Genomic DNA, 16041 nt, shown 5'->3' with positions numbered 1-16041 from the left:
AAATGTTCTGAGTGGTTGGGGGGGTTTCATTTTCAGAACAGACAACAACCCTCCACACTCTGTACCTCCACCTCCTTTTGCTGCTACTTCCTTGGCCACAACAACCCCAAGCAGTGCTACAGGCTGGGGACAGAGTGGCTGAGAGCAGCCAGGAAGAAAGGGACCTGGGGACACTGGTAGATAGTAGAAGAACATGAGGCAGCAGTGTGCAGGTGGCCAAGAGAGCCAAGGGCATCCTGGCCTGGATCAGGAGCAGTGTGGGCAGCAGGACAAGGGAGGTTATTCTGCCCCTGTACTCAGCATTGCTCAGGCCACACCTTGAGTGCTGTGTCCAGTTCTGGGCTCCTCAGTTCAAGAGAGATGTTGCAGTACTGGAAGGTGTCCACGGGAGGGCGACAAAGCTGTTGAGGGGCCTGGAACACAAACCCTATTAGAAGAGGCTGAGGGAGCTGGGGGTGTGCAGCCTGCAGCAGAGGAGGCTCAGGGCAGAGCTCATTGCTGTCTACAACTCCCTGAAGGGAGGCTGTAGCCAGGTGGGGTTGGGCTCTTCTGCCAGGCAAGCAGCAACAGCACAAGGGGACACAGTCTCAAGTTGTGCCAGGGCAGGTCTAGGCTGGATGTTAGGAGGAAGTTGTTACCAGAGAGAGTGATTGGCATTGGAATGGGCTGCCCAGGGAGGTGGTGGAGTTGCCGTGCCTGGAGGTGTTGAAGCAAAGCCTGGATGAGGCACTTAGTGCCATGGTCTGGTTGACTGGACAGGGCTGGGTGCTAGGTTGGACTGGATGAGCTTGGAGGTCTCTTTCCAATGTGGCTGATTCTATGCTTATTCCAGTTAACACTACTTCTCCTTTGTTGTGCTTCATAAAGTATTTTATAGCAGAATATTTCCCACCCAAAAAATCTCCCTGGAGCTTGCTATTTTCAGTAGCAATATTAGCTAATGACAAAGGTTGGTTTGCTTGGATACAAATCCAACTTAGGTCAAGAGTTAGGAATATTTCCATCATTTTTGTTAATCCAAAGTGGTAAGTTCTAATTTTGAGTTAGTTTGCAGTCTGCCCTTAGCTTAAAACAAAATATTGGTCTGCTTTTCTAAAAACAAGCTAGGAACAGAGGAGATGTCACACTCACTGTACAGCAATCAATGCTTCTACAGACACCTTAGCTTTGAGTGTCTCCAGGCTGAAAGCCAAAACAGATCTATCTTTCCTATTTCACTTGAGCACACAAACTTAATCATAGACTCACAGAATGGTAGGGGTTGGAAGGCAACTCCAGAGATCATCCAGTCCAAACCCCTGCCAAAAGCAGCATCACCTACAGCAGGTCACACAAGAACATCTCTTTAAAGGAGACTCCACACCTTCTCTGGGCAGGCTGTTCCAGCATCCTCACAGCAAAGATGCTTCTCCATATATTAGGGAAGAACTTTCTCTGTTCCAGCTGGTGTTCACTGCTCCTTGTCCTATCACTGGACACCATGGAAAAGAGACTGGTACCTTCTTAATGCTGTGGCAGTACCAGTGTACATCACACAGTGCTGAACACATGCAAAGAACTCCCTTCTAATATTAAAGTGGACAACCTGATTGATTCTATGATTCTGTGATCTCTAGCCTTCAGCCCATTCCTGACAGCATCAACACACTTTCTTTCAAAGCCTTTAGAGGGGAACAAAGCTGCCTTCACATTTCAGACTTGTTTCAGGGAAGCCAGCAGAAGAATGGCAAGCAAGCCTAAAGCCTTGTAGAAAAGAAACCTTTCTGCAGTTCTGCTTCCCTGCTCCTTTCTTTTTTTTCTTATCCACATCTTTATTGATGATCTGGATGAGGGCATTGAGTCCAGCATCAGTAAGTTTGCAGATGACACCAAGCTAGAAGCAGGTGTTGATCTGTTGGAAGGTAGGAGAGCCCTGCAGAGGGACCTGGACAGGCTGGATGGGTGGGTAGAGGCCAACAGGATGACATATAACAAGGCCAAGTGCAGGGTTCTGCACTTTGGCCACAACAACCCCAAGCAGCACTACAGGCTGGGGACTGAGTGGATGGAAAGCATCCAGGAGGAAAGGGACCTGGGGGTACTGATAGATAATAGCTGAAGATGAGCCAGGAGTGTTCCCAGGTGGCCAAGAGAGCCAATGGCATCCTGGCCTGGATCAGGAACAGTGTGGCCAGCAGGACAAGGGAGGTTCTTCTGCCCCTGTGCTCAGCACTGCTCAGGCCACACCTTGAGTGCTGTGTCCAGTTCTGGGCTCCTCAATTCAAGAGAGATGTTGCAGTACTGGAAGGTGTCCACAGGAGGGCGACAAAGCTGGTGAGAGGCCTGGAGCACAGCCCTGTGAGGAGAGGCTGAGGGAGCTGGGGGTGTGCAGCCTGCAGCAGAGGAGGCTCAGGGCAGAGCTCATTGCTGTCTGCAACTCCCTGAAGGGAGGCTGTAGCCAGGTGGGGTTGGGCTCTTCTGCCAGGCAAGCAGCAACAGAACAAGGGGACACAGCCTCAAGCTGTGGCAGGGGAGGTCTAGGCTGGATGTTAGGAGGAAGTTGTTGGCAGAGAGAGTGATTGGCATTGGAATGGGCTGCCCAGGGAGGTAGTGGAGTCACCATCCCTGGAGGTGTTGAAGCAAAGCCTGGATGAGGCACTTAGTGCCATGGTCTGGTTGACTGGCTAGGGCTGGGTGTTAGGTTGGCCTGGATGATCTTGGAGGTCTCTTCCAACCTGGCTGATTCTATGATTCTATATCTTCATGCCAAATGGCCCAGAACTTCTTCAGGCTGGTTCTACACACACAACCAAATTAAAACAACATCTTTCCCCCCACCCCCTTCATTCCTATTTTCCAGTATGTCCCAATGCAATCCTGGCTGTGAAAAAAAAGAGTTCTTTTTTATTATTATTATTATTTGGGGAGAAAGAAAAGGAAGCAGAAAAAGAAAAGCCCAGGCTGCTTCCATCAAACAACCAACACACTTCTCTTCTACACTCCTGAAACAAGGTGCTTTTGCTGAAAGGAACAAAGGTGTGAATTAAAGCAGGCTTCACTCTGTCTGTGAAAATGAATCTCTTTACCAGCCCTAAATGAGAACACAGTTTGCTTTCTTCATAGCTCTCTCTCAAGCACTAATTTCAATACCAAAGACACACAGACGGTGACAAACGTTGTTTTGTAAAGTATCCCCCACTCACCATATCTCTTTCTCTGGCAGGACAAACTACAGTCTCATTCCTCTGCCTCCCATCCAAGCCATGGATCATCTCTGTTATCAACAGGGAGGTGGGAGACACTGGAGCAGGCTGCCCAGAGAGGCTGAGGAGTCTCCTTCTTTAGAGACTTTCAAATCCCACATGGACATTGCAGTTCTGGGCAACCTGCTGTGAGTGGCCTGCTTTAGCAGGGAGGTTGGACTGGATGATCTCTAGAGGTCCCTTCTAATCCCCCACCATGCTGAAGTAACAAAGTGCTGGGATGTTTAAATGCAACTTAACAGGCAAAAGCACCCAGAAGTGCCCTCGAGCCCACCCAGTTATGTTCAAGACCCTTTCCTTAACATTCTGTCTACAACTCCCTGAAGGGAGGCTGTAGCCAGGTGGGGTTGGGCTCTTCTGCCAGGCAACCAGCAACAGCACAAGGGGACACAGTCTCAAGTTGTGCCAGGGCAGGTCTAGGCTGGATGTTAGGAGGAAGTTGTTGGCAGAGAGAGTGATTGGCATTGGAATGGGCTGCCCAGGGAGGTGGTGGAGTTGCCATCCCTGGAGGTGTTCAGGAAAAGCCTGGCTGAGGCACTTAGTGCCATGGTCTGGTTGATTGGCCAGGGCTGGGTGCTAGGTTGGCCTGGATGATCTTGGAGGTCTCTTCCAACCTGGCTGATTCTCTGATTGGTGGCCTGCTTGCACTTGTACCTATGGCAGTACCTGGCTAGCTCAGCAGACATGCCTAGCTTCAGTCCACAGCCTCTGACTGCTTTCCTCAAGTGCAGCTAAACCAAACCTAAGAGCTAAGGCTTCAGACCTCAAAGTATTTAAAGACCCAGCTCTTAAATTTCACTAGCTAAATGGTTTCCAGTACTGAATGTCATTGGTGTAAATCAGGTTCAGAAAGCCATTTTCTGCCTTCCCACCTTCAGCTTGGAGTTACCCTGAGACACATAGGGTCACTCCTGGCCGCTGGGACTCAGCCAGCTGGAGATGCCTTTTCATGCTCTGTGCTACCATCTGCAGTCCATTTGCAGTCACCACAAACAACCCAACTCAAGCTGCTGTTGGCCCTCTCGTGTACCATCTGAACCTGTCCCCTGGTGTCCATGCAGACCTCAGGGAAAGGACAACAGCCAGGAGATATGAAGAGAGTGAAGGGTGGTGAGCAGGCTGTCTGGATCCATCAGTAAGTTGGAAGAGAGGGTTTTGCTCTCAGGACAGATGTTGCTGGGGTATGCCAACTGCCTTTCTGTATACTCTGTGTTGAAAATCAGATCTTTAGAAAGCAAAGCAGCATTTTGGTAGAGAGGTGTTTTTATTGCAGCTCTTTGGTCTCCCTCAAAATCAGATGTTCTGCTATGCAAAGGTTTGTTTGGTTTATGTGCCAATTCAGAGCTCCCACAGCAGCTTTCCCTTTCTCGATCTGACCCTCTGCAGCTGCAGAGCAGCATGATAAGAGAACAAACAAAACCAAGCTTTGGTTTTCAACCCAATAAAATTCTTTCCTGTTTATTTCCCCCCCCCCATTAGAGTCCAAAAGCCCCAGGAGTTACAGACGTCATGTTCCACTTAAGGGGAGCTTGGGACTTGGCAGGAGTTGCACTTGACTGCACAGGTCTTCCGTGAATGCTTTGTGGAATGAGAGGGAATTGCTTCAAGCTTAAGAAGGGTAGATTTAGACCAGATACTAGGAACAAGTTGTGCAGAGTGATGGTTGGAGACACTTGAACAGGTTGACCTCTGCTATGAGGACAGGTTATGAGAGTTGGGGCTCTTCAGCCTGGAGAAGAGAAGACTTCGAGGAGACCTTGGAATGGACTTCCAGTATCTGAAGGGGGGCACAGGAGACATGGGCATTTACAAGGGCTGGGAATGACAGGATGAGGAGTAATGGGTATAAACTGCAGAGGGGAGATTCAAACCAGATGTTAGGAAAGGGTTCTTCCCAGTGAGGGTGGTGAGACACTGGCACAGGTTGCCCAGGGAGGTTGTGGCTGCTCCCTCCCTGGAGGTGTTCAAGGCCAGGTTGGATGAGGCCTTGAGCAACCTGTTCTAGTAGGAGGTGTCCCTGCCTATGGCAGAGGTTTGGAACTGGCTGAGCTTTGAGGTCCCTTGCAACCTAAACCATTCTGTGATTCTATGACCAGGGAGGTTATGGATGCTCTCTCCCCAGAGGTGTTCAAGGTCAGGTTGAATGAGGCCTTGAGCAGCCTGCTCTAGCAGAAGGTGTCCCTGGCCATGGCAGCAGGGTTAGATCTAGACCATCTTTAAGGTCCCTTCCAACCCACCCAAACCATTCTATGATTCTATGAAAATATACAGCAAGAATGGGAGCCTGAAGTCAGGCTCTGTTCTGAGCTTTCCAATTGTCCTTCTGGTCACCTCTGACCAAAAGACCTGCTGTGAAACAGGACTGTTAGCTGGGAACAGCTAGAGGCAGTCTTTGAGCTGCCTCTGGCTGCAGAAGCCTGCCCCAGATAAGCATCACACCATCCCTCTCCAGATTCATGTACATACTGATGCTGAGAATGATTCCTCTGGAATGCTCCAGCTTCACTCTGCTATTATCTAGATTTACATGAGGCATTGGGATGAAATCCACCACCACGAGGCTGGTGAGACACTGAAACAGGTTGCATTAAGAAGTTGTGGAGGCTCCATGCCTGGAAGTTGGCAGGTTGGATAGGGTGTTGAGCAACTTGGTCTAGGGGATTGGAACTAAATGGTCTTTAAGGTCCCTTCCAACCCCAACCATTCTGTGATTCTATGATTTTTCAAGTCATCACCTCCCTGGCCCTGCTGGCCACACTTCTCCTGATGCAGCCCAGGCTCTGCTTGGCTTTCTGGGCTGCAAGTGTACTCTGCTGGCTCATGTTGAGCTTCTCATCCAGCAACAACCCCAAGTCTCTCTCCTCAGGGCTGCTCTCCAGCCACTCATTGCCCAGCCTGTACTTGGCATTGCCCCAGCCCATCTGCAGCACACTGCACTTGGTCTTGTTGAACGTCATGAGGTTGGCTTGTGCCCACCTCTGCTGTAATCTCTCCATTAACAAGTAGCACCATAAGCTTGGCTGGTTGTTTGGTTTGTCTGTCTGGGAAAGCAGAGGGAGGGAGAGAGGGAGGGTAGCTTTGAGCCCCTTCTGGGCAGTTTGTCTTTGTCTGGGAAGGAGGTTAAATTTCTGTACTAGTTCTAATTTGTATATCATTGTAAATGGCTGCAAATATATTGTGTATGTATGCTTGTAGATTTTGGGTTGCTGTAAACAGAGATTCAGCTTAATTCCAAGCCTTCTGAGCTGGTCTGGTAAATTTCAATGGTGCAGGGCAGGGGAGGAGGAAGTTCCTAACCCATTACAACCACTGAAATGCAGACGCTGTGTAAAAGGATGAAGGAGCAAATGCCTGGGCAGTTGTGCTGAAATGACAGCTTGTGTGAAAAAACTTAGCCTGTTAAAGTCTTGGTCAAGCCCTTGAGTTTCTCCTTGCCTCAGTTTCTATACATAAGAGTGGGATAAAAGGCTCTGGTGTTACAGTACCAACACATCTTCCTTCCTGAGCTGCTTAGCTCCTACAGTAGATAGATTCCTTCTAAGCATCTACAGCTCTGCTAAGCAGAGTAGAGAGAACTTCACCTGACAGCTGGCATTCCCAGCTCAGCATTTCACCTCATTCTGGGTGTTATCAGCACTTGGTAGGGGAAACAGCACTGATAAGGTGCCTGTGTACCAGGTTCCCTCAGTTCACACATTCCTTCAGCCCCCAGCACACCCCCACATACATGCACACAGAGCAAGTACAAGTCTCCTGCAATCCCTGCGCTCCCGGTGAGCAAACATGCTGCCTTTGGCTGTCCTCTCTAAGGAGGGACAACACAGCAGATGGTTCTACAGAGTGATGATGTTTAAAGAGCTCTAGGCAGAGTGATAGGCAGAAAGTAATGGTCTGAGGTTAAAGAAGTATGGTCCAGGTCCCCACCCAGACAGGCTTCATACCAAATTCAGCCAGAGCTGACAGAGCAATCTTGGCAAGAGTTCTGCCTTAATAAGAGAGGTCCTGGATCTCTGGCTCATCAGTGGGAGGGAAGAACACTCAGTTCAAGTATGAATCCTTCCAAAATAACTGATAAATGTTTGTATTACTCAAAGAACTTCAGTTTTCTACCACTTAAGACTTTCTTTATTGAAACACCTCTGTTTCAGATCACAAAACTTCCAAGACTTTTCTACTAGGAGATCAACCTGATTTCATTAGCTCTTGATCATACCAACCCTGTCCAATCCCAGTAGAAAGCAGCACATTACCAGGTAACAGACATCCTTCACCTCACTTGCTTGGTGCTATTCTATCAAGGAAGCCATATAAAACTTCCAAGACTTTTCTACTAGGAGATCAACCTGATTTCATTAGCTCTTGATCATACCAAGCCTGTCCAATCCCAGTAGAAAGCAGCACATTATCAGTTAACAGACATCTTTCACTTCACTTGCTTGGTGCTATTCTATCAAGGAAGCCACATAAAACTTCCAAGACTTTTCTACTAGGAGATCAACCTGATTTCATTAGCTCTTGATTATACCAAGCCTGTCCAATAATCCCAGTAGAAAGCAGCACATTATCAGTTAACAGACATCTTTCACCTCACTTGCTTGGTGCTATTCTATCAAGGAAGCCACATAAAACTTCCAAGACTTTTCTACTAGGAAATCACTCTGATTTCATTAGCTCTTGATTATACCAAGCCTGTCCAATCCCAGTAGAAAGCAGCACATTATCAGTTAACAGACATCCTTCACCTTACTTGTTTGGTGCTATTCTATCAAGGAAGCCACATAAAACTTCCAAGACTTTTCTACTAGGAAATCACTCTGATTTCATTAGCTCTTGATTATACCAAGCCTGTCCAATCCCAGTAGAAAGCAGCACATTACCAGTTAACAGACATCCTTCACCTCACTTGCTTGGTGCTATTCTATCAAGAAAGCCACCAGCACAGTCAAAAATGCCTAAGCACAATTGATTTACCCACGTCTCTCTGATTAAAAATGTCTTTCTGTGGGTCTTGGTGCTGCAGAGACATTGCTCCTCATTCCACTCTCTGCAAATAAATCTCCAGTGCACAATTTGGCTTTGTCAAAAGTCACAGCAGGATCAGGCTGGCTGTCTCCCTGTGCACAAAATGATTGCTCTCCAAGTTCAAGGCTGCACAAACCCCTCACGTGGCAAGGCAGGTGCCTGCCATTTTTAAGTTCTTTTTTTCAGCTGAGAAATAAATAAGTAAGGAGCATTGACTGAGGTTAAGATTTCAGCAGCCCCTCAAGCCACAAAGAGTCAGAAAATGCATGCACTGGATAGATTGGATCAAGGTGGTTGTACTCAGTGATCTTAGAGGTTGCTTCCAATTTCCAAACAACTCCATGGCAAGACAACATTGCTAACCACAGTTACTGCAGCCACCCATTTCTTTGGTGATCTCCCCATGGAAAGATGTCCAGGGTTTGTTGGCTCCCTACTTTGGAAGAAGCACAAAGCAAGCACATAAAGTTATCAAGTCCTCAGATAAGCCTCCTAAACAAAGGAGATCTGATTTTCTACTCTACCTACCTCAGGCAGAGGTTAACTACACCTCTGGGTTTACTGCTCAGTGGAGAGGACCAAAACTGACTTCTCCCAGCAACGCATTAAATCTGAGAGCCTTAAAAGAAGCTATCCAACAAGAAACAAAACATGGTTTTTCTAGAAGCAGTTACTTGTATATTCAGGGAAGATCTGAAGCCGATCTGCACTTTTTACTGCCCATTTGCAACTCAGCCACTACAAGGAGAACCAGCAGCCCTTTTTCTGCAGCACAAATCTTCCTCCTGGCCAAACCTGCCCAGCCAGAAGCAGCTCTGGGGGCAGAATGGGAAAGCCTGACATCGGTAAGCTCGCTTTTCCCGGGGGGCTGTCGGCCCCGTGCCTTGTCTGGGGGTTCCCTGCCCGTATCCTTCCCGGGAGCGGGCGGCCGGCGAGGGGAGGATGCTAAAGCTGGAGCGGAGGTACAGAGGCTGCTCGGGTCGGAAGAGTCCTGGGGGGAAACCCACCCCCCAAGCCCGCAGCACGGCCAGACCTACCCGCCAGGGCGCCCCGGAGGAGACACATACCCCACCCCACCCCCCGCCTCCCCAAAGGGTGCTCCTGCAAAGGGGCTGGTAGGAGAGCTCACATTGCTCCCGAACTTCACCCCGCACAAATCGCCTCTGCCCTGCTGGGGAGGTGGCGATGCACATCCACCCCCTCGCCACTTACCCCAGAGCAGCAGGACGGGGAGCCGGCGGCGGCGCAGGCAGCAAGCGGGCATCTCCATCCCGGCGAGGGCTGGCGGCGGGACCGAGCCCGCATGGGGCGGCCGGTCGGCAGCCGCGCAGGGCCTGGACCCGCCTCAGCCCCCTCCCGCCCGGGAGCCTCCTCTTCATGCCTCGGCGGCCAGCCCCGGGAGGCGGCGGGGGCGGGCACGGAGGGGAGCGGCTCTCCCGCCCCCGCCGGGGTGCTCCGGGAGCGGGGGAAGAGGACGGAGCTGGCCGCGGCGCGGCGGGAGGGGAAGGGCACCGCAGGAGCTGGCGGTGCGGGCGCCGCGGGTGGGTGTGCGGAGAGGCTGCCGCTGCCAGCCCACCGCGCCAGGTGGGGCTCCTCCGGGTGGGGGAAAGGACCCGGACCCTGCCACAGGCAAGGGGCTGCTCCCAGTCTCCGAGGGCTTCGGCGCCTCTGCCCCCTGCCACAACACCCTGGCATGGGGTGTGAGGGGCTGGAGAGCCGCCGCTGTTCGCTTTAGTTCTGGCCGACATCAAATCAGGAACGTTGGAAAAGACTTCCTAAGGTGATGGAGTCTAACCCGTTCGCCCGACAGCGCCAGGTCCGGCACTGAACCGCGTCCCTCGGCACCACCTCTCCACGTGTTTTCAACACCTCCAGCGACAACGACTCCTCCACCTCCCTGGGGAGCCTGTTCCAGTGCCTAACCACTCTTGCAGGAAAGACATTTTCTCCATTCCTCAATCTAAACCCCCCCTGGTGCAGCTTGAGGCCACAGACCCCTTGTCCTGTCACCTGTTCCTCGGGAGAAGAGACCAACCCCCGCCTCGCTTTCAGGGACTTGTAGAGAGCAATGAGATCTCTCCTCAGTCTCCTGCAGACTAAACAATCCCAGTTCCCTCAGCTGCTCCTCACCAGACCTGTTCTCCAGACCCTTTACCAGCTCCGTTGACCTTCTCTAGACCTGCTCCAGGACCTCAGTGTCCTTCTTGCAATGAGATGTTTGCATGCTCAGTGTGGAGAGCTGACCATGGGCAGTGAGCCTGCCTAACCCCCACAGCACCAGAGCAAAGCAGCTAAGGAGCTCAAGGAAAATCACAGAATCACAGAACTGTACAAAGCTTAATGGAGTTTTATGTTGTCACTTCATCTCTGCATGGCTTCTTCTCAGAGAGTGGTACGGCTCTTGCTTTTCATCAATATTTAAAGGCTGTGTTCCTGGAGCTCTCTCTCTCGAGGAAATTAGCATTTCCAGCAAGATTGAGAAGCCTTTTCTTAGCTAAAAATAATTGTACCTCTCAGTAATGAAGAGCCAGGATGCGTTTCTAGGTGCATGGACACTCCACCTCAGTAACTGCCTTTCAGCAGAACACTAAAATCACTGCCGCTGATAAAGGCCAAAGGTACCACAACACTTCAAATTCCACTATGATTTTCCTGTCAAATGCAAGAAGAGCAAAGGGTACCTCTGTGTGGCAGCCCAGGCTGTGCCCAGCTGCTCCATACGCCTGGGGTGGCACTGGGCTTTCAAACCCTTCTGGAGAGCAGGGCCAGCGCTGCAGCACAGCTGCTCCTTGCACGTGCCTCCGAACGCAGAGTGATCGATGCACCAGCTCCCTCTGATCTGTGCTGCTACCTAGGCTGAAGGAAATGGAAAAACCTGGAAAAGTACAGGAAAGGCTGGGAATCCATAGCGTACACATAGCTCTTTGTGCCAGTCTTAATGAGCCTCCTGCTATTTGCGTGCCTCTTAGCTGAAAGCACATCTTGCACGCTGCCGTGAGCCATAAATAAACCATAGCTCAGGGGGATCATCCTTCCACCGAGGGGCTGCCACTTCTGCTTTGGATGGAGCTTCTGCAAGCTGTCCCTGCCAGAAGAAACTATGGTGATGTGCTGGTTTGAGGCTCACTGGAACGTCTTAGTAAGCGAAATTAGATGGCAGGCTGTGAAAAGGGAACAATGGTGATGCCTACTTCACTCTTAGGCTTGCTGAGATGGATAAAAACAAGAACACAAACATAGATAAGACAGTTGTTGGTGTGGGTCTCTGGGTGCCTGCACTTTTCTCCCTGGCCTGCTTTCTGTGTAACTAATCCTTCTGCTTTCTCACTCCCCTGGCTCATCCTCCAACCTCACCTTGCATGTAAGGCAGACTCTGGGATAAGGTAGAGGGGTGAGAGAAGGTGGAAGGGTGGTTGGGAGCCCCTCCTGGGGACTGGTTTCTGGGAGGGCTGTTGTGTTTCTGCATTACTTTTAACTTGTATATAGCAGTAAATATTGTAAGTATCTGCTCATACATTGTGCTAAGCCATGAATACAAAGCTTCATTCCTTAATCTCCAGCTGGCTGAGTCTGGTCTGGGTGATTTCATAAGAGTGGAGGGGCAGGTAACACCCAAACCATCACAGGCGACAAGAACGAAGGTGCACAGGCAGCAGACTTGCTATAGCATCCTTCCTATCAGTAAGATCTCCATTTCCCTCATAAAAACTCACCCTGGCAATATCTGAAGTGGCAATTAGTATTTCCAGGACTTCAGACTGATCTTCATGAGGGTTAGGGCACATTGCTGCTTTATATGCAACAGTCTACCTTACACAATGTGCAGTATATTATACAGACAACATTTTTGTGTCTCACAGGGTATGGAGACAAAGCTGACAATTTTCCTTTACATCTTTCATCACTGTTCCTGCTTCCACCTATCAAGGTTCATCAAGCACTTTCCATTTTATGCTTGCAGCAGGTAGGATGAAGGTGCAAACAGTATCTTTGAGGAACTTGGTTAATTTAAGGGTGATGGAGCACTGGAGAAGGCTGCCCGAAATGGTGGTGGAGTCTCCATCTCAGAATACATTCGAATCCCACCTAGATGTGTTCCTCTGTGACATTCTCTAGGTGAATCTGCCTTGGCAAGAGGGTTGGATTTGAAGCTCTCCAGAGGTCCCTTTCAACCCCCACCATGCTGGGATTCTGTGATCTTTGAGGTAAAACAATAGCTAAAATCTATAGGCAAGCACACTACTTCAGAGCAGTGCATTGAATCACAAGCCAGCTGTGCTAGGTGACATCTTCAGCAATGTGATCTAAAATGAGTCTCTTTCCCCCTTTCCTTTGCCCTGGTGACTCCACCACATCCCCTCTCAGGCTGCTCTTCTCCAGGCTGGACAGCCCTAGGTCTCTCAGCCTTTCCTCTTCACAAAAATGTTCCATGCCCCTCAGCATCTTTGGAGCCTCTGCTGGACTCTCTCCAGTAGTTTCCTGCCCCTTTTGAACTGGGGAGCCCAGAACTGAGGGCTCAGAGGGCTGGAGCAGCTCTGCTATGAGCACAGACTAAAGACTTGGGGCTGTTCAGTCTGGAGAAGAAGAGGCTCCCAGGTGCCCTTCTTGTGGCCTTCCAGGATCTGAAGGGGGCCTACAAAAAACTGAGGAGGGACTTTTTGGGCTATCAGGGAGTGACAGTACTGGGGGGAATGGAGCAAAGCTGCAGGTGGGGAGATTCAGCCTGGAGGTTAGGAGGAAGTTGTTGAGCATGAGAGTGGTGAGAGCCTGGAATGGGTTGCCCAGGGAGGTGTTTCAGGCCAGGTTGGCTGAGGCTGTGGGCAGCCTGCTCTAGGGTAGGGTGTCTCTGGACATGGCAGGGGGATTGGAACTAGATGGTCCTTGTGTTCCCTTCCAACCCTGACTGATTCTATGAACTGGGCCCAGTATTCCAGCTGTCATAGAATCATAGAAGGGTTTGAGTTGAAAGTGACCTCCAAAGGTCATCTATTCCAACCCCCCTGCAGTGCTAATCCAGACCAAAGAACAGAGGTAGATTTAGTGGGAGAATGGCAAACAACTTCTCCCCTCTCTGTGCTGGAGGGAAGCTCCCCAGTCACACATCCTCCCTGTCGCTTTGCATCTGGCAGTACAAAAGGCTCTCAAGCATGAATTTGTAAGAGCTGGGATGTCTCACTGACTCCCAGGTGGTTTTCTCTTCTTAGAAGGATCATGCCAAGGCTGCTGAAACTACATCATTCACTTCATGGTCTTCCGTTCCTGTTGCACATGGCTGTTCTTCTTCCACACCAGGCAGAAGCTTTAGCACAACAGAAAGTCTGTTTGGCTCAGACAAGGGAAACAAATCATGTCTTGGGTTTTAATGTAAACATCAGCAAAATGCACCCAATCCTCTATTCCTTCTAGACTAAATACAGGCAAAATGAATTTATGGGTTTTTAAACACTTCGCTGTCACTTATGTTCTAGAGGCCCCAAATTCTCACTCAGCAAATGCATTTATTTTTCCATGACAGGCTGTCTGAGCAGCCTTGGAAATGCCAGCAAGAGAATAATATGTGGAGTGTCTCCATATATGGTGTGTCTCAGAGAAACTCAGCTTGGAAAATCAGAGAAAAAGGCACAAGAGAGATGGAAACACACACCTCTTCCTTGGTTTTCCTTTCCTTCCCTTCCTCCTCTCCTCTCCTCTCCTCTCCTCTCCTCTCCTCTCCTCTCCTCTCCTCTCCTCTCCTCTCCTCTCCTCTCCTCTCCTCTCCTCTCCTCTCCTCTCCTCTCCTCTCCTCTCCTCTCCTCTCCTCTCCTCTCCTCTCCTCTCCTCTCTTCTTTTCCTTTCTTTTCTCTTTTCTTTTCTTTTCTTTTCTTTTCTTTTCTTTTCTTTTCTTTTCTTTTCTTTTCTTTTCTTTTCTTTTCTTTTCTTTTCTTTTCTTTTCTTTTCTTTTCTTTTCTTTTCTTTTCTTTTCTTTTCTTTTCTTTTCTTTTCTTTTCTTTTCCTTTCTTTTCTTTTCTCTTTTCTTTTCTTTTCTTTTCTTTTCTTTTCTTTTCTTTTCTTTTCTTTTCTTTTCTTTTCTTTTCTTTTCTTTTCTTTTCTTTTCTTTTCTTTTCTTTTCTTTTCTTTTCTTTTCTTCTTTCTTTTCCTTTTTGTTCTTTCTTTTATCTTTTTTCTTTTTTCTTCTATTTTTCTTTTTTCTTTTCTTTTTTTTCTTCTTTCTTTTCTTCTCTTTGTCTTCTCTTCTCGACTCTTCTGTTTGCTTTACTTTTCTTCTCTCTTTTCTTTCTTTTCTTTTTTCTTCTCTTTTATTTTGTTCTTCTCTTTTCTTTTTTCTTCTCTTTTCTTTTATTCATTCTCTTTTATTTTCTTTTCTTCCCTTCTCTTCTCCTTTCCTTTCCTTTCCTTTCCTTTCCTTTCCTTTCCTTTCCTTTCCTTTCCTTTCCTTTCCTTTCCTTTCCTTTCCTTTCCTTTCCTTTCCTTTCCTTTCCTTTCCTTTCCTTTCCTTTCCTTTCCTTTCCTTTCCTTTCCTTTCCTTTCCTTTCCTTTCCTTTCCTTTCCTTTCCTTTCCTTTCCTTTCCTTTCCTTTCCTTTCCTTTCCTCTTTTCTTTTCTTTTCTTTTCTTTTCTTTTCTTTTCTTTTCTTTTCTTTTCTTTTCTTTTCTTTTCTTTTCTTTTCTTTTCTTTTCTTTTCTTTTCTTTTCTTTTCTTTTCTCTCTTCTCTTCTTTTCTCTTCTTCCCTTCTCTTTTCTCTTCCCTTTCCTTTCCTTCCTTTTTGACACAATAACACTGCTACAATTCCTCTTCCTTCAAAATCTTGCAGAGCTGCAGCCTGAATTCTAACAGGACTCAGTCACCAAGAATTTTGCAGCCACCTGGAGCAATATTCAAGGATCATTTTATGGCCTTTGAAATTCAGCTGAGTCTGCAGACATTGCTGAAGCAGCAATCAGTGCAATTATGCAATTCTCCAGCATCTCCTTACCATGAAACCAGACAAACTGTCCTTCTGAGGTGTGTGAAAGACTGGCCCCAGGGCTGAGCAAGGCAGAGCAGGGGAGACTTCTTAGCCAAGACATTCGATCCATTTCCATTCAGGGGAAACACACAGTACTATATAAAATGGAAAGCACTGCCATAGTAAACAAAAGGTTATTTGGAGGCAGAGAGTGAGTGCAGTGCATGCTGTACCACTTCTCATTTTCCAGTCCTACCACAGTTTGCCTTCTGAAGCAAACTAGAAATTAAAAAAGCAAAGTTCTTAAGGCTGAGTTCAGTCCTTTAATACACTCACTCATGCTGACTTCTACCATACTAAATCATCCTATTTTCCTCAGCCTTGGGGCAGAGTGGCTGGAAAGCTGCCCAGCAGAGAAAGGCCTGGAGGTGTTGATGGACAGCTGGCTGAAGACGAGCTGGTGTGTGCCCAGGTGGCCCAGAAGGCCAACAGCATCCTGGCCTGCAGCAGGAATAGGGGGACCAGCAGGACCAGAGAAGGCATTGTCTCCTTGCTATCAGCTCTTCCCAGAGTTTTCTCTTCTCTAGGCTGAAATCCAGCTCTTGCAGCCTGTCCCCACAGGAGAGATGCACCAGCCCTCTGATTATCTTTGTGGCTGTGATGGTTTGGGAGTTACCTGCCCCCCCTCCTCTTTTGAAATCACCCAGACCAGACTCATCTGGCTGCAAATTAAGGAATGAAGCTTTCTATTCCCAGTTTAGCACAATATACAGCAGATATTTACAATGTATCACAAATATTTACAGCTATAGACAGAAATAGACAAGTTAAA

The 16041-nt window shown here is 48.5% G+C and overlaps 1 protein-coding gene across 4 annotated transcripts in view; it reads right to left on the bottom strand.

Moving 5' to 3' along the window:
* Window positions 1-16041, bottom strand: part of LOC135189321 (receptor activity-modifying protein 3-like) — a 58345-nt gene that overhangs the window by 28600 nt on the left and 13704 nt on the right. The window contains exon 1 of one of the 4 annotated variants that reach the window (XM_064169547.1): window positions 9477-9851. The exons of 2 other annotated variants lie outside the window; for them this stretch is intronic. In XM_064169547.1, coding sequence (XP_064025617.1) covers window positions 9477-9534 — 58 coding nt within the window. In that variant the 5' untranslated portion in view covers window positions 9535-9851. Of the gene's footprint in view, window positions 1-9476; window positions 9852-16041 lie in introns of those variants that run through there. One more of the 4 variants, XM_064169546.1, reaches the window with a different exon arrangement.

This window comes from Pogoniulus pusillus, chromosome 32 (assembly GCF_015220805.1).
Source record: "Pogoniulus pusillus isolate bPogPus1 chromosome 32, bPogPus1.pri, whole genome shotgun sequence".
Classification (NCBI taxonomy): domain Eukaryota; kingdom Metazoa; phylum Chordata; class Aves; order Piciformes; family Lybiidae; genus Pogoniulus; species Pogoniulus pusillus.
This window is presented reverse-complemented; position numbering and strand designations above follow the sequence as displayed.